This window comes from Arvicola amphibius, chromosome 12 (assembly GCF_903992535.2).
Source record: "Arvicola amphibius chromosome 12, mArvAmp1.2, whole genome shotgun sequence".
NCBI lineage: Eukaryota > Metazoa > Chordata > Mammalia > Rodentia > Cricetidae > Arvicola > Arvicola amphibius.
The window spans coordinates 71,504,523-71,523,739 of NC_052058.2; the positions used below are offsets into that span (position 1 = coordinate 71,504,523).

The 19,217-nt window shown below is 38.9% G+C and overlaps 1 protein-coding gene across 1 annotated transcript in view; it reads left to right on the forward strand.

The window, feature by feature from the left end:
* The window catches only part of Pla2g4a (phospholipase A2 group IVA), a 147,046-nt gene that overhangs the window by 38,614 nt on the left and 89,215 nt on the right, over positions 1-19,217 (forward strand). The window contains exon 3 of the mRNA XM_038349437.1: positions 5,684-5,765. Coding sequence (XP_038205365.1) covers positions 5,684-5,765 — 82 coding nt within the window. The remainder of the gene's footprint in view (positions 1-5,683; positions 5,766-19,217) is intronic.

A 19,217-nucleotide genomic window follows, 5' to 3' on the forward strand; every position in this document is an offset into this window, starting at 1 on the left:
TTTTCTTTCACAAGTACCACTGTCTCGGTTACTGCAGCACAGGAAACTGTGGTCAGGCTGTTTTGGTTTTGTTTGCCTTTAAAATTTTAGTGTCTCTTTAATATTGTATTACTACTCTGAATCTTTTGTCTATACATAAACAATTTTGAATAAATTATTCTTGTAAAATACCTTTACATGATTTAAGGGATGCGCTGAATCTATAAATTCAAGGTGTATTTTTGTCCACATTTCTTTTCCTTTTTTTTTTTTTTTTTTTTTTTTTTTTGATTTCTTAGAAAAGATCTCACTCTGTAGCCCAAACTGGCCTCTAACTTGCAGCCTCTGCCCTTGAAGTACTGGAGTTGTGCATACATACCAGCATACCTAGCACCTCTAACTGTGTTTTAATGATGATATTTTAAAAATAATTTTATGGGGGGAGTAGGGAGGACCTTGGACTTAACATAATGTAGGGAACCCTGATGGCTCTTTGGCCTGGAGAGGGAGGGAATGGGGGTATGGGTGAAGGGGAGGGGAGGGAAGGGAGAGGAGGGGAGGATGTGGAAATTTTTAATAAAAAATGAGAAAAAATAGTTTTACATTTTATTTGTTACTTTAGGTTATTATGCAGTGTTTCTTATGGAATTGCCATGCTTGCTAGTCATTATCCCTTCTTCTCCTTTGTTCTTCTTCTTCTTCTTCCCCTTCCCCACCCCGGACTGATTCTTTTGGCCCCAGATACCACCTCCTCTGTTTCTCTTTCATGTCAGATGTATCCCAATACCATTGCCTTTCTCCCCTTTGCTTAATACCCCTTTTCCTGTCTTGTGATCTTTTGCCTAAATTTATGACTTAATCACACAGGAAGATAAAAGCAAGTATGTCTACACATAAAATTTTAAGCCTAAATTATGCATAAGAGAAAAAAATTTTTTCCTGTTAAGTTTGGCTTATTTGATGTGACAGAATAGCTTCTAGTTCTATCCATTGTCTGACAAGTGCCATGGCCTGTAACACTTTTTTTTTAGACATTAGACTAAATTTGCTAATTGTTGGGTTCTCCATTGCTGGGTTCTCTAGCAGATATGGCTGAGGCAGAGCCTGTCCCACCAGTCTCTCCCTAGGGCTGGAGGGTGGTGGTGAGTGTCAAATGACCCAGATGCCTCCCGCCCCAGGGAACACACTGAGCTGGGAGTCTATGTTAACAGGATCTTACTTTATTTCATCAGGAACTTATATAGTGCTGAGGTAGTAGGCGGGAGTCTAGGAATGGGGTGAGGTAGAGTAAGGAATAAGGCCCAATAATATCATGCCATGTCAGCAGTGGCTGGGCAGAGGAGTCGCTCCTCTCCTAACTCAATTTAGGCTCAGGAGGTTACACTGGGCCTCACCAAACTCAAGTTAGACTCAGTAAGTTACGCTGGGCCTCATGAGGCCCAACAGCTAATATTTTGTTGAATAGTTTCACATCTACAGTCTTGAGGAACATTTGTCTATAATTTTCATTTGTTGTAATATTTTTGTCTGGTTTTGAAATTAAAGTAATGCTGGCAGCCAGCAATGAATTAAGAAGTATTCCATCTGTTTCAGTTCTCTGTTAAAGACTGAACATAACTGTTGAACTTTTTCCTTAGACAGTTGGTAGAATTCACAAGTGAACCCAAGTGAGTTAGATGCTTTAATCTCTCAGGAAAAGTTATCAGTTCTCGACTCAAAATGTTTAGCAAATGTGGGTTTATTGAGAAAGGTTATTATTTTTGGAACTTTTGATGGATTGTTCAATGAATTGTTTCAGTTTATCTATTGTAATTTTGGATTCCAGTTTATCTATTATAATTTTGGATCAGAGAAGTTTTCATAATTTTTTTCTTATCATTTTATTGTCAATAAAAATCACAGTATTTTTGCTTTTTGATTTCTGAAATTGAATAACCTGTTTCCTCATTTCTGAAATGCCCTGGTTAAGGATTATTGATTTTATATTATTATATTTTATTTATTTACTTTTTTGAGACAAGGTATTCCTAGCTAGCTTGAAACTCACTGTAGCAACCAGGGTTGCCTTGAACTCACAAGATTGCCTGCCCCAGATCGTGAATGTTGAAATTAAAATTAAAATTATTTTTTTTTACTATTTTCTGCTTATTTTGTATTTTAACGTGTGTGTGTGTGTGTGTGTGTGTGTGTGTGTGTATGTGTGTGTGTATGTGTTTCTTAATATGGATGCTAGTTTATTTGTTTGGGACTTTTCCTTTTTCTTTGAGTCAAAGAATTGGGAAATACAAATTTCTCTCCAAGCACTCTTTTCATTGTATCCTACAAGTTTTCCTAAGATGTATTCTCATTTTCCTATAATTCCAGATATTTGTGGATTTCTCTTATTATTTCTTTAATTCACCTATTTGTGTGCTCACAAAGGTGGTTGTCTCTGTGTATTTGGGGGACGATACATTTTTCTGTTCTTAATTTTTAGTTTATTTAGTTCTATGTGTTATGAAAACATTGTTTTGTTTCTGTATTTTAAATAAGTTAAGGTTCGTTTATTGTGCACCGCATGGTTTGTTTTGATGAATGTGCCACATGAGGCTGAATAGAATGTATGTCCTGATGTTAGATGATGTCATCTGTAGATGTTTATTATATGCGGTTAATTGAGCTCTGAGGTAATTGTGTGTTTACCACTTTTGTTCTTGCTGCATCTATTACTTGTAGAGGACTGTTGAAATTTCCAGCTGCAATAAAAGTTTTCTTTTTGCTGTTTTATAATACATTTTACCTGATGTCTTCATATTATATTATTTAACACATACATATTAAGGATTATTATATTATCTTGAAGAATTTATTCCTTCATCTCAAGTAATACTTCCTTTTATTTCTGATTATTTTATTGCCTTAATAATGTTCGGTATATCTAAAAGTAATATAGCAACCAGTTTTCTTTTGCATAATATCGGCCTAGTATATCTTTCACCAATTCTTTATATTTATAGTGACTTATTCTATAGAGCTAAAGCCACCTAATTTTAACATTACAATAGAGAAAGAAATGACAATCATTTTAACAAACGTTGCTGAGAAAACAGAATATTCACATGAGAAAAATGAATACTAAATCTATTATTTGTCACCCTGCACAAAGAAATATTTAAAAGTGGATCAAAGACCCTAATTAAGACCTGGAACTTTAACTTAGTTAACGGTGCTAGTTAAGATACTTCACAGTGTAGAGATGAGCAGTGACATTTTCCAAAGAACTCCAATAACACAAGAAAAATCCTAAGAATTGGCCTGGTACGTAAAGTGCTTGCCGTGCAAGCATGCAGAACTGACTTTAGATCCCGCCGTTCATATTAGCTGGGCACAGCAGCGGCACACATTCGTAACTCTGTTACGGGGTGGGGCTGAATGGTGGAGACTCACCACTGTGAGTGAGCTTTGAGTGGCGGAGATCCTGAGGGCTCACCAGCCAGCCTTGCTAGCCAAAACAAATAACTCCAGGTTCACAGAAACCTTGTCTTAAAAATTAAGGTGAAGAGGGGTAGGGGAAGACACCATATACTGGCCTTTGTCTCCCACATGTGTGTGTATGAGTAAATGCACTCACATGTAGATATGCATACATGCATATACTGCTTGCACATATGTGCACACATGCACACACATACACACATCTATATGAAGAAATAGAAATGGTGAATAAATACTAGAAAGTGTGTTCAGTGTTCTTAGCTATTATGGCAAGAGTCCTGGAGTGCATGTGAACAAAGAGGAACCCCGATTCACGGCAGGAGAGAATGTAGCAGGTGTAGCTGATGTGGAAGTCAGTGTAATATTGAAATGGGCACTACCACATGACCGGCTCTATCATGCCTGGATGTGTGTCTGAAAGACTATACATCCTACTGTAGAGAAACTGCACATACACATTTATTATTGTAATCTTCATAATAGCTGAGAAACGGAGGCAACCAAGATCTCTACCAACAAATGAATAAGTAACATAAAATGTGTTGCTTCTACATAAAAAGATTTATTTGGTCATAAAAGTGAAATAATGCTGGAAAACCAGTGAAACTGAAAATAATTATGTTATGTGAAATAACCCAGACTGAGAAAGTTAAGTACCACGTGTTTCTCATATATGAAATTAAGGTTTAAATTTGTGTGTTTGTGTGTGTGTGTGTGTGTTGAAAGTAGAAGGCAAATTGTTGGAGGGGAAAAGGACTCATGAGGGAGGTGGAAAAGAGAGGACAGTATTATGTATGTGCCATGAGAATAAATGGGAAGGTGTTGGTTCAGAAAGGAAAAGAGCCAGGCTGAGGCTCTTTGGGCAGAGGGAGGACTGCGGGAGAAGAGAATGAGTTAACAGAATATAATGACATGTGTGCATAAGAATGCCATGATGAAACACATTACTTTGTGGGTTTATTTAAATTAATTAAGTGTTTTGATGCCTGGCATTGCCTGAAATGAGCTGGTGGAGGTATCCAGGCCTGTAGTCATAGCTACTCCAGACATAGAATCTGGAGGACCAGGACTCATGTTCATGATCAGCCTGAGACGGCTAGAGATCCAGCTGGGCTCCGTAAGACCCTGTTAATCCATATAAATCTGTTATATTTTATACCTTTAAATTATCACTACCTCATAGTATTGACATCTTAGCTTTTTAAAAATTAGTTAAAAATTGTTTTATGTATTTGAGTGACTTGCCTGAGTATATGTCTGTGTACCACATGCATATATATTGCCCGCAGAGGTGAAGACACCAGATTCCCACCCTTATTCTGCCCCAGACCTGCAGTTACAGACTGTAAACTACCATGTGGGCGTTAGTAATTGCAACAGGCACTCTTGACTGCAAGGCATCTCATTGGCCCTCAACTTCTTTTTAAACAACACTAGACTTTTTATCTTGCCAGACAGGTGTATTACAATTAACTGAAGTGAACTCCTGTAAACTTGAAACAAGCAAAGAAAAAAAAAAAACTATCTGTGAGCATTCACTATTTTGCTGTGTTTTTCAGTTGCTCTTAAAACTATGTAAATTCCTACTTCCCTGTTTGCTTTAGTGGGTCAGGTTCTTTGCTATCTGGTTTCCCTTTAGGCGAGGTGTTTAATAACCCTCCTCCCTAATAATTTTATTATGTGCATGTAGACTTTCAGGATATTAGAATTGGAACACTGTTGAACATACTTCAAAAGAAACACATTTGAGTCAATAAAAGTGGGTCATCTATAACTGCTTTGGGTGCAAAGTATTTTGACAACTGCCTCAGGAATGTCATGGAGAAGAAGGCATTCGGTTGGAGCAGCTGCAAGGGAGGCAAACAAGCAGGAGTGATGTAAGCTTCTCGCTCCGGATTCACCTCTCTAAGCCACACTTCCTAGTCAGAGTACAAAGCCCAATTGTGCTTTGGATGCCTGCAGTCCTGATTTACATTTCCCCCGCCAAGCAGCGGAGACATTCTCATTCTCACCCTCAAGCTGTAGTGACAGCATAAGACAAGGGCTAAACTCCTCAATGAATCTGCAGTGGGGGAGAAGAGAGCGTTGAGAGAGGAACCACCCTGGTGTCCCAAGATGTTTCTGGTATGTGTGTACTGACTTTGAAGGGGCAAATTTTTATCTGTCTGAGTGAAGCAATGAGATGTCACAGGGAATGCTTATTTTACATTTCTTATCATTTGATTTCTAGGTGGAGCACCAGTATTCCCATAAATTCACGGTAGTGGTTCTAAGTGCCACCAAAGTAACCAAGGGGACCTTAGGTGACATGCGTGAGTACTTGGTTTTGTGTGTGGAGGAGATGGGGATTCTGGCTCAGGGTGGGGGGATTTCTGTTCAGTGGCTTGATAGCTTTTCCCCCTCTTTAACCATGCTTGTCTGTGAATGATAACAGTTCAAACTATTCTGATGCTGTTGGGCATCTCTCAAAGTAGGCATCTACTTTGGCTTTAACCAAGAGCAACTGCAGTCAGACAAAATGACAATCTCGTGACATAGCTCTGTGGAATTCAAAGTTCTATTTCATCCTATTTGGGAAGAGTGCTGAGTCAGGACTTCAGACAGACTGCCTCTGTGAGGTATTATGCTTATAGGATTAAAAAGTGCAGTGCGTGGAATTCTTCTGCTTCTGAGTGTGTTTATTATGTATGGGATAGCTATAGAAACTGGTGCAGGACAGCAGTCTGAGGATCATGTGGCATTAACTTGTTGGCTGTCTCCTGCTCCGTTCTCAACAGCACTTTGCCTTATTCTGAGAAGTCCAAAGCTCGCGGGTGTGGCGCGCAAAGAAACATGTATAAATAAGATAGTAGGGAATTTGTAAGTGTTTGGGTATTGCCGTAGTTTGGGAACAGGCGGTTGAGCCATCAGAAGTGTTGGAGAAAAAGCAAAAGTATAATTTAAAGTGGCAGGGTACATGGGCAGCGTCCTGCTGCTTGCTGGAGAAACACATCTCCCGTTCTGTTTTTCCTCTGCCCTCACACCACTCTCCACGGAGGACTTCTGACACCAGGTGTGTGTGGATTTTTGCCATCAGCAGGTAAGCAATTGGTTCTGAAGTAGACATCATCAGTGTGTCCTCCAACTCAATTCAGTGGGACACGGTCTACCTGAAGCTAATTTTAGATTACACGGGTTGAGGACTGAGTTTCTAAGACATCTCTCTTCTCTCTTACAAGCAAGTTGCAAGCCCCAGCTTTTTAACCTGGGCTTCTGACCAGCTCATTAATGACTAGTTCTCCCCTTGCACTCTCCCAGCATTCAATTTATTTGACCCGATATTGGCTTATAAAGCTCAAGGAGATACTTTCCTTTGTCACTTTATTGTGGAGACATCTGTAGGGCACTTAAATTAAGAGATACAGTCAGGCATATTGGTGTATGCCTTTAATCCCAGCACTCAGGAAGAAAAGGCAGGAGAATCTCTGTGAGTTCAAAGCCAGCCTAGTCTACATTGTGAGCTCCAGAACAGTCAGGGATATGTAGAGAGATTGTTTCAGAGAGAGAGAGAGAGACACACAGAGACACAGAGATATGAAGATGTAGAAAGAGAGAGTCATAGAGACCCAGGCACAAGGATGAGGGGAAAGCGTGCAGAGTTTCCCTGGCTTCTTGAGGTATCGTCCTCTGGGAACATGTCTAGTTCAGCAGCCTGATGGCTTGTCCAGTCCTTTGCTTCGGCATTCTGTAGAGACTCCATCATATCTTCTGCTGATAGAGCTAGAACCCAGAAAGGCTTGCGTCCTTAAGAGTTCTTCTTGATGTACCCGTACATGATTTTCCCTCCAGGGTGTGAGACAAGTCTCTTCTGCAATCAGTCGGGTCTTATGACCTATGGTTGTACTAGACTGGCTGGCTAAAGAATTTCTTGATAGCCAAAGGGAAGAGTAAAGTTTCTGTGATCTGCCTCGAGGTTGGGAAATTCTAGTATCTATGGCTTGTCTTGGAGAAGGGATCATGATCCCAGAGCCGTGAAGGAGAACAGTATGTGCTTGATCATAGCATGCCTGCAGAGTGACGCTGCTTAGCCATGAGAGGGGGGAGGAATCTCGGGTAGAAGGAATCTTGGGTGGGGTTTGGCTAGAATAGGCCAACATTGCTAGTGAATAGGAAACAAAAGTATGGACTAGGTGGGCATTCGAGCTCTAGGAAGACAGGGCCTAGGAGGGGGATTCTTGTTTACATAACAGGGGAAAAGGATGACATTGAAGCGGCCAATCACAGGGCTGAATTCTCACTCACAATGTTCTGACAACAGTAGATTAGACATTTAAAAATAATTACAGTGAGAAAATGGAAATGGTTTTGTTTTTGTTTTTAAATAATAGGGATGACTTGAGCTTGCTTGACATATTGATGGTAAAGCCAAGAGGGGAATGTTAATTACTAAGCTAGGATGAGAGGTCTGAACCCAGGCCACTAGTGACTGCAGGAGAACCAGGAGGTTGGTGGATATTCGAATTAAGGAGGATGAGCCTAGCATCTAATGGCATCAGTAGAGCTGAGCATAGCAGTGGCAATTCCTTTAAACCTAGTCGGAATCACCGCTTTAGATGGTTGAATGATACACTTTTGTCTGCCCCGCCTGACGCCCCTTGTCAGTGTTGTCCTTTGATCCTTGTTTTGATTTTTTTTTTTTTTGCAATTCTTTGCCCTTTTAAATCACAATTTTCAGTGAACTGAAAAGAGCATACAGCGGGTCCATTGCAATGCCATCACTCGCTGTTTCTGATATCAGCAATCATGCCCTGGAGAGAATGGCAGCTACCTCACTCTTGGCCGACTAAGGACCCTTAGTCAAAAAAGCCTGAGAGTGGAACAGGTCAGCTGTTAAATGAAAAGGCCTTTCTTTCTTCTCTTAAACACTGTGCCAATAGCTTGCCGGCCATGCAAACAATAGACCTGATTTGACTCTTACAGACCTAGCTATTCTCTCTTAGTCAAAGCAGCAGTCTTCTGTATCGGTGCTGATTCTATTGTGTAGACAATGGGTGTGGCTATGCTTAGGATGTGGCTGAGACTCACTGTGTATGTATGTATATCGGAGTACAGCTGTGTGGACTCTGATAGTCTAGACTGAGAGTACCAACTCTGACGGGGTAGATACCGATAGTCTCACCTGGTGTGGACTGGATTCCTTTGAAACCTGTGATGATTATTTACTGTGTTACTCCAGGATCTCGACTAGTGTGATTAAAGCTGTGTTGATTTCTGTGCCCACAGTGGACACAGGTTAGGACACTGGACTCCAGATAAGCTTCTTTTAAAGTGAAGGACCCATGGGAGGAATGACCACTGGATATACGTGAAAGGCCAGAGTTAGGGCTCAGTGATCAGGTGTTTATTCAGAGTTCCTAAGACCTGGAAGACCCAGAGAGCAGAAATCCCTTTATTCCATTTGATTTATTTTATATAGGTGAGTGTTTTACCTCTGAGTATGTATGTGTCTTTGGAAGTCAGAAGAGGGGTCTGGGTCCCTGGAACTGGAAGCACAGATGGTTGTGAGTCACCACGTGGGTGCTGCGAACCCAACTTGCAAGAACAGCAAGCACTCCTAATTGCTGAGGCACTCTCCAGCCCCACCCTACTCCCATTTTATGCTGCCTGCGTTTATTTAACAGGTAAATTTCCATAAAGCTCTGCATGTTGGTGAAGAAGAATGATGGCTAACACTTATGCTATATGATTTTTTGAGGGGCGGGGCATTGTTGCCAGCCTCTCATATCAGTTAATGATGCTACAGAAGTAGGAATACACAGGGAGAGGAAAAAGAGGGACCTTAAAAAAAACCTAACTTCATGGCAAGTTTGCTTACAAAGGGAAGGGAATAGACAGGGCCAAGGCTTCATGTTTGAAGGAGGCTACAGTGAGGAGAGGTGTAGGATCCTCTCTCAGGCGATGAACTTGAGCTATCCAGACTCCCAATTAAGTCAAAATTAGCATGTTTGGTTGCAATGACTCATGGGAGATAGACAAATCTAAGAAATGATGAAAGTATTTGAAAACCATAAAACTATTACAAACATTGAAGACCCAGAAAGTCAGGATAGCAGAGCCCTATACCCTCTTATGTTCTCTACAGTCTATATTTAAAAACAAATTTCCATTAAATTCTCCATATGCGTTAGAGAATGCTAGAGTGTTGCTTTTGTGTGGTGGTCTTTCTCAAGTCGAAAACGTATCAGCTGTTCCTCTATCCTAATATGCTTTGTTTTAAACAATACTAAGTTCATACTTATCTTTATTTTTTATCTACTGATGAATCATCCCATCCATTCATTCATTCATTCATTCATTCATTCTTTATTTATTTATTTATTTATTTATTTAGTTCAAGACAGGATTTCTCTGTGTAGGCTTTGCTGCCCTCAGACTCACTCTGTAGTCGCGTCTGGCCTCATCCTCACAGAAATTCACTTGCCTTTGCCTCCCGGGTGCTGGGATTAATGGCATGTGCCACACTGCTGGCGAATCGTCCTATTCTTAAAAGCCACAGTTAGAAATAACCCTCTGCATTGTTTAACTGTCCTAATGAAACCAGAGGCATCCCGTCAGCTACCTTGTTAGGGGTGAAAGCTAACTTTTATTTTGAATCAGGTTAATAACCAGGTTGACCTGGAACTCAATAGGCAACCAGGCTGGCCTTGAATGTGTTGTCCTCTGGTGTCACGTTGGTGCTGAGATTGCAGGTGTATGTCCAGTTCCAAACTGGCCTCCTCCTTTGGGACTTTTTGCCTCTGGATCAGCTGAGAACAAGATTGTTGTCAGTCTCTTCTGGGCATGGCTGTTGCTGTCAGAAGAACTAAATGTTGATACTTCTATGTATTATCTGTACCTCATTTCCCAGTGCCAGCCACGTTCTGTTTTCTTATGGTCAAGGTTGACAGAAGAGCTGTTTAAAGTTCAAATGTGCACCTTGCTAAAGACCATTGCCACATTCTGATTTCTAACATGAGCAGTTTGTCTTAAATTGATATGCTCTTACTTTTGAGGTCACACTTGGTCATTTTTAGATGTGCCATGTAACAGGCAGCATTCATGCATATGTTAGGACATAAGTGTGGGTGGGTGTCCTGCTCAGTTCAGCTTTGTTCCTGTGCTTTGCTAGCAGAAGGTGTGCGTGTGAGTGATAGCCTCAGTGATGGCAGGCTTTCCGCCAGTAGGAGTCTTCTCTCCGTCTACACAACCCTGAAGGTGAACTGTAGAAGTTAGCTCGATTCACGAAAAAACCAGGTTAGCTAAAAGATAAAACAATTATATTTTTTATTTATTATAAGGAAAAAACTAACGAAACAGGAATGGGAAGTCCAAGCTCAACTGTGCCCCAAGGAAACCACACAGGGAGAGCGTGCCTGGGGTGTGTGCCCAATTTCTTCATGTCCCAGAAAGCCACACCCTAACTTGGTGCCACCTCTTAAAGATAATTGGTTAGCAAAGCTTCCAGATCACCTCCCCTTTTGTCTAAACAAGAGCAATCCAAACCCAATACAAAACTATATATAATAGGAACAGATATCAAGTATAAAATTACAACCAACATAAATAATATTAAGCAAGGAACACATGACAAATGTTTTAATAAACATTCTATTCCAAAGAGTTTAAGCTTTGCATCAGAAATAAGCTTAGCAATTCTTTTAATGAATAAACATTCAGGGGAAAGGAACTGGTGTATTGAAGACACATTAGCATTTTCATGTCTCCTGAATCACTACATAGACCACTAAGGTAAGAAAACATACAAAATATCCATGGGAGTAAACAAAAAGTTTAGTGTATGACTATAGACAGGGATCATCAGTTAACAATATTTGTTGATTAATGGTGTGTATTAGAGCTTGACTCCCAACACCCCTGTACTTATAGGTATCCTCCAAACTACTGTAACCCTAGTCCTTAGAGAAATGGAAACAGGAGAACATCAGGGTTTTGGGGCTTATCAGATAAAATGCAAACCCCAGATTCAAGTACAGACTCCACTTCAAAAGAGTAACTGGAAAGTAATGACTGGGGTACCCAAAATATTCCACTGGTCTCCATACATGTACACAGGCTTGAGCACTCCTCCCCCCATGTCTAAGTACATTCAGTTATATATAGATAAAACTCTTTAAAAAGGACAGCCAGCCACATAAGACAATCTCTTGGTTTGTAGACAGTTTGAATTTAATGTAATTTCAACAATTAATATTGTTATATAAAGAACGATGCTTAAAAGAAAGAGCTCAGAATTGAGAATAACAGATGGTTATTTATTTAGGGGTAGACTCACAAATCATAATCCTCTCATGGGATGGAGAAGAGAAACTGAATCCCGCAGTCGGAAAATAGGCCGGTTGCATGCTCTACATCAGCGTAAGTAGTATAAGAGGCCATGTCCCAGTGGGAGGTTAACTTAAAGGCTATTATTGGCTGTTTGATTTCCTACAGCACCTCCTTCTTTTGTTTCAACAAGAGAGTTCTAAGGCTAATACAAAATTATATACAGTAAGAACAAATATATTCAATAATTATCCTATCCTAATGAGTTTAAGTTTGTATAATAGATAACTTGGCCAAGCCATGAGAGGAAAGTAACTACAACAACCTTGTCTTCAACCCCATCAAAGATCTGAGTAGGGAAATAATATTACATGAGTAAACAGGAAGTGTAATTAAGCAACTTTTAAAATGTGCAATAAATGACAAATACAACTGGATACCCGGGCAATCACTCAAAGTTTCATTTGCAACATTGAATCAACCAATTTTTGCTGAGGCCTAGAGTAACTGACAGACCATTTCCAGGTACAGGAAACTTTTCAAAACCGTCTTACTCTATTTTGGCAAGATTTGAAAGTCCTGCTTATCCATTTCCAGATACCAATGTACCTTGTCAGTGGTTGAGGCATGTGCAGTTTCTTCCCCAAAGACCATTTTTGCCAATAAGAAAAGAAGCTCCAAGTGGAGAGTCTTTGGTGCTCAACATTCTCTCGGGAATAGATGGGTGCTGCCAGGAGCAATTGTATCTCACTTCAACAAATCCCTAAGTTATTTGAATGCCATATTCTACAGCTCTTTGAAGTGGTTGAAGATTACCTATCTATACAGAATACAATATCTATGTATCTAAAGAACCTGATTAGTCTAACTATAAGTATGACAAACATGGACTACTATTGACATATAATACTTAACACCTATATAACTTAAAGACTAAGACTTTATATTAGAATATCAAACAATCTTTAAACAACTGTGCAACAAATGAGGACAATGACCTCAACATGTAAAGAATGTATAAGTATCTTGACCAGAGGTAGAAATTTATATTACAATATGATAAATATATCCTAAAATTGTATCAATATACAAAAAATTTTTAAGCAGAGGTAGAAGCATACATGCATACAATATGACAAAATAACTTTGCATAGGAATACAAATATGGTGGATGAAAATAGGAAAATATTCAATATAATTTCAGTTTGTATCAATATACAAGAATCTATACCAATGTAAATTGCCTATAAATAATAGCTCACAAGTATTCACTCTATTACTCACTATTATTATTAGTGTGAGTAAGCTTACACTAATCTATTTTCCCATCCATTTCCCTCTTTTTTCAAAGAGATTCTTGAGCCTACAAAATTTCCCCCAACCCCCAACCCTATACCAATTATAGTCAAGCCTTAGATGATGTTCCTAACCCTGAGGATAAACTTTGCTGGGATAGGGGATGTCATCTTCTAGAATTGCTTCCAGCTGTCATGGGGGTGATGTTCTTTCTATGGGATCTTGTGAAAGTAAAATGATGATTAAGTTCCAAGATCACTGTCTGGTATAATTGCAAATAATCGCTGAGTATTTAGTAGGGTTTTTCTGAGGTTCCTATTTGGAGTTCTGGCCAGAACTTACCAAGTTAGAACCATCTTGAGCATCTGGTATATATATTTGAGATCAAGTAACTGATATACATGCAAATATATATATATGTATATATATATATATATATATATATTATAGAGACAAAAATAGGTATAGTAAAATTCTTTTCTAAATTTTTTTTTCTGTCCCATATCATGGCTCCTGACATGAGACAGAAACTCTGAATTTTTACCTTAACAACATGCTTGGAATTAGAGAGGGACAGAGCCCAGTGTTCAACTCCAAAGGCAGCTCTCTATATATTTAAATGTATATGTATCAGTTACCTGATCTCATAAATCGTGTTTTTTTTTCCCTCAATGATCATTAGTGGATAGTTATTTTTCCATCTGTTAGCATTCAAACCTCAAGGGTCTCTTGAATTTTTAAAGATGAGTATTTTCCTGCAAAGGCAAGAACAGAACCCTGCCCCAATCCTATATGCTTTCCTTACCACCTATATGGTTGTCACCATTGTGGATGAGCTGTTATTTCTCTTTTATAAGAGGTTTCTACTTTTCAAACTGAATCTTTATCAATTTTTATGGTATCCATAGATTTTCTTCTTCTGTGGAAACAAGAGCAAAACCCCTTCCCCAACATAGCACATTTCCTGGCTTCCATTGTAGGTCAGCATATCTTTGAAATAAACTAGCTGATTTAATTCAGAAGATTTTTCTATTTTCCAATGTCTCTCTGCTGCTGTTTTTCCTTTCTCATTAGTGTTAACAAAATTTCAGGTTAATAAAGCATTATGTAATCAATTTCTGGGAGTATTTTCCCCACATTTCTGTTTGTTTAACATATCCTTTATAGTTTGATTTGATCTTTATATAACTGCCTTGCCTGTAGGATTGTGTGATATACCTGTAATATGCGTAATATTATAATAAGCAAAAAACTGTTTCATTTTCTTAAAGACATATGCTGGGCCATTATCTGTCTTTATTTGTGCAGGTATATCCATGATGGCAGGAAGTCTTCAATAAAAATGCCATTTATTCACACTCTTAGCTTTGGTCTTTGATAATTTATAGACGTCTGCCAGATATATATTTCCTATGTCCTACTGGAGTGTTTGATTCATCCTCCACATCTATTCCATCAACCAGACCAAGATGGGTTTTTTTTTGTTTTTATTTTTAAGTAAGCACTGGACTTTTTAATTTTCCTGATGATATACATTCTCTACAGTAACTGGGAATGATTAGACCAAGTTTGTCATGGGGGCCTGTGAGAGGACACCCAAGGAGTTTCCCAATGGTATTGGGTTGCCTTGTCTCCTTTTGTTGACCTACATCCAATGCTCCAATGTTGGCCTTTGCCACACCTATATATACCTGAAGGCTGAGTCCTTCTATTTTTGCCATTCCCAGAGAAGACATTATTCCAAGGAATTCCTTGTCTATAATCTCTTCTCAATTTCCTATTCTACCACAATTAAAACATTTGGTATTTTGATGTCTCCTCATACCACTGTAAATTGCTCTTTTTACCCAAGCTTCAGTACTATTGTCAGGTGCCTCAACATTCATTGTATGCAAGATCCATTTATCCATTGGTGCTGATCTGACTTTTAATGGCCCAAGAATACTATTGCATTCTATGTTGGCATTCTCAAAAGCCAAAGATTCAATTAGTATACTTCTAGCTTCTGGGTCTGTTACCCCTATCTGTACAGCCTTAGTAATTTTTGTAAAATGTCACAAAAGTGTTCTCTCTGAACCTGTTTAACCTTGATATATGATTCAGTTTTCTTTTATAGTTCCTGAATCCTTTACCAAGCATTTAAAACTGCTGTGCTACATAGGGGCAAGGTGTGTTCATGGTGGGGCCTGATACTGAGGATCAGAGTAAAGTCTCTCACCCAGAATTTGATCTTGAGATACCTCAAGTTCTTTTGCTTTTCCCTATTGCTCTAAAATTTTCACTTCTTCTCTCTAGTAACAATTCCAAAGCCACTGAGGTTATGAAAATCACCAAAACGTTCCTTAAGATATTATATTATATTATTTTATAAAATTGGCTTAAAAGCTGTAAGTTCAGATCTGTTCTCGAGTGTTTTTGTTCTCTTTAAATGTCCTCATAAAGCTCTGTCAGCTCCGGAATAATGAAGAAAATGGTCTACCTACGATTCTGTAAGTATATTTAGCAGCTCCAAAACTTATGGGATAAAATCTGCAGAGGAAAGTGCCCAGTGTCTAATAGAGAGGCTGAGAAGAGTCTTCATAGCTGGGCTTGGTGTAATATACCTGGAATCCCAGTATTCAGGACGCTGAGTCAGAAATATCCCTGTGATGAGGTCAGGGCCAGACAGGGCTGCATATTAAGACTGCCTCAAAAACCAACAAAGACCTCTCTATAAATATATATAATATTTATATATTAAAAAACTACATCAATAATTAGGTGCCTTGAACAAAGTCCAATACACAATACACTCAATGCCTGATCTCTTCTCAGAGAATGAAGCTTGGTTTTACCTAAATCTAAACTCTAAGAGTCCATTATCACATGACTTATGTATTCCTTGGCCCCTTTTAAAACTAAGGATTGAGACTCAGGGCAGCTACCCCAACAGTTGCCCATCAATTATTTTTTGCTTACAAAATTAATTCATTGATGGGGATGCTTTGTTAACCAATTATCATTAAGAGGTGGGGCCAAGTTAGGGTGTGGCTTTCTGGGACCCAGAGAGAAACAGGCACATGGTCCAGGTGCACGCTCATTGAGGAGTCCAAGGTGTAACGTCTGTTCAGTAATAATAACGTCTCATCCTTGGACATAATTTTTATAGCATAATATTACTTTCCTGGAGAGACATTCTGTCAGTCCTTCTATTGTAACCCTTTGACAGAGTCTGATTAATACATTTAATAGTATAAATTTTCTCAGACAATGTCTCAGCACCCTCTGTTATTGACTGGGTTTTGTTTGCCAAATTGGTTCTGTCCTTCTCCAGAGTCCTGAATTTCCCTTTGGGTTGGTAATTACCAGTCTGTAAAGACTGTATCATTTCTAAAAGTGCCTCATTCTTGGCCCTATTATCAAACCATGTTTTCAAGGAGAAAATATGAAGGACAAAGCTAATCCCTAGGATCAAACAGAGAAATGTAGGAGGGAAATCATATAAACCTTGCAAAACATTGTACACAGTATAAGTAAAAAAAGCTATTGAACTCCTGGATGGTTAAAGTGTCCATAATTTTGCTCTTTTAAATTATAAATTTATAATCTAAGTGCATGTACAGAAACATAGGTAGACCATTTTCTTTATTATTCAGGAGTTGACAGAGCATTATGAAGACATTTAAAAAGAAAAAATAAAACACTTGAGGAGCAATCTGAACTCACAGCTTTTAAGCCAATTTTATAAAATTATGTTCTATAATATCTTAAAGAACTCTTTGGTGATTTTCATAGCCTCAAGCTTTTATTTTTTCATACTGTCTTTATATATGGGAAAACATTATTTTATTTCCAATGAGGTTATAGCAACATTGAGTTCCTAATTTTTAAGTAGCTTGTCAGTTTGTAGGTTTGGAGTTGCAGACATCTCTCTAAAACATGTGTATGAGATCAGAAAACCTTATTAAAAATTTGAATTCTGATTCTGTAATTCTATGAAGTAGACGAAGTTTTAACATCTAAGCGATATGGTCATCGAGGATCTATTGAGCTCTCTCAGGAGGCAGGTCTGGGGGTGCTTCTATCTCTCTCAGGAGGCAGGTCTGAGGGTGCTTCTATCTCTCTCAGGAGGCAGGTCTGGGGGTGCTTCTATCTCTCTCAGGAGGCAGGTCTGGGGGTGCTTCTATCTCTCTCAGGAGGCAGGTCGGGGGGTGCTTCTATCTCTCTCAGGAGGCAGGTCTGGGGGTGCTTCTATCTATCTCTCTTCACTCTCCTGAGGTTCACAGCTTCCATATGCTAGAGTGGAGCAAAGGTTCAATTCTTTCAACTTTCACTGGTTTTACTTTTAAAATAAATACCATAAAGATTTTACTATCTTTATTTTATTGTCCAATTCATATGAAGACTGCCTAATTATGTGACTCTCAAAAGTATCACCAAGAAGACAGATAGAAACAAACCACAATGCCATTAATTCTGCCTCACAATTCCATTCTTCAGTCCTGAAGTTTCTTTGTTATACTGGAATCATGATTAAACCACATTACTATCAGTGAAATGAATTCTTCCTTTCTATCGTTCCAAAAACCTCAGTGCTTGCTTAGAGTCAAGTGATCACACTTTTGCCAGGTCCTACATGCACATGCATATTCACAAAAGCACCCGTGCCATATACTAAAGATTCTTAGTGTTGAATGTTCTCTCATCTTCATTTGCGATTATATTGCCAGGTACTTTCTCTGCTTTGAAAGTACTACGACATCATAAAAATTGTTTAATTTACCTGTGCATGTAGCTTTGGTTGACACAGGCCATAGGAATGTGTCGACCATGTCAAGTTTAGAAAAATCTTTGCTATCATCGTTTTTACATGTTGTCAGAGAGCATATAAAGAGCAAAATCAAGTTCACTGTCAGAATGCAAATGTTCTTAAAGATTTACTTATTTGTATGTATGTGTGTGGAGGGGGTGAATGGGAATGTGTGCTTGTGAATTTGTGGATGTTAGACGTGGGTATCAGGCGTCCTTCTCTATTTACTCAGCCTCTTTATTTTACTGTCTGAGGCTCTCTTAGAATCCAAGAGCCTGAATTGTTTTGGCTAATCTTCCTGTCTCTGTCCCTCTTGATGCCTTGTTTGTTGCGTGGTCCTGCTCTAAACCTCTGTCCTCAAGATTTCTCTGCAAGTGAAAGAGCTAGGCCTTCTCTTTAATGCCCTGGAAGAGTTTTGATGATATGCTTTGTTTGTACTGCCTTATGACCTTGAGAAAAGAGACAAACTTCAATTCCTTTTCTGTCTTCAAGGTAGATGCCTGGTTAAGGAAGAATCAGCTACAGTTGTGAATTGTTACTTAAATAATGGAGAGCAAACAACTATGACTTTTCAGAAATAACTATCAAAAAAATGTTTTAAATCGGTTTTGATTACATGTCCATGTAGAAATATTTGCAAATACTCAGTTATTTTTGAATCATATTTATTATATATTTTATAGTCCATTGAACAATCATTCTTAACACATCACTGTGTATTGGTGTGACTATTTATGTTCATACTCAGGGAAAACAAACACTCACTTAACATTTTTCTAAATCATCTTAACTTGATTCTGAGCCTGTTCTGGTCAATTTGATACAATCTGGGGTCATCTGGGAATGACTGGACCAGTGATTCTGGGTCATATAGTAAAGCTGACTGAGCAAGGCATTGTGATCAAGCCAGTCAGCAGCATTCCTCTATGGCCTCTGCTTCAGTTCCCTCCTCTAGATTCCTTCCTTGACTTCCCTTTGTGATGAACTATAAGTATAAAATGAAATATACCCTTTCTTCCTCAAGTTGCTTTTGCTCTTGGTGTTTTATCATAGTAATAAAAAATAAAGTTTAGATGAAGCCCCAACTCACTAGAGGTGAGGGGAGTAAGAGTGATCTTCCCTTTCCTAAAAAACTACAAGAATCCTAGGTATTTAGAATTGCCTGTGCCCTAAGAGGAAGGCCTGCTACAAGCTTCGGTGGTGACCACCATTGGCTTCCAATCTTCAGTTACATGTGTTTATGGATCCTGGCCTTCTGCTTGTGAGAAGAAATGGAATGCCCCCCCCCCCCCAAGGGAAGACTTCTCTATAGTCTGTACAGCAGTAGCAGAAACTTGTGAACATCCAGGGGTTGTGGTACTGAGTCCAGGTCCTTGGC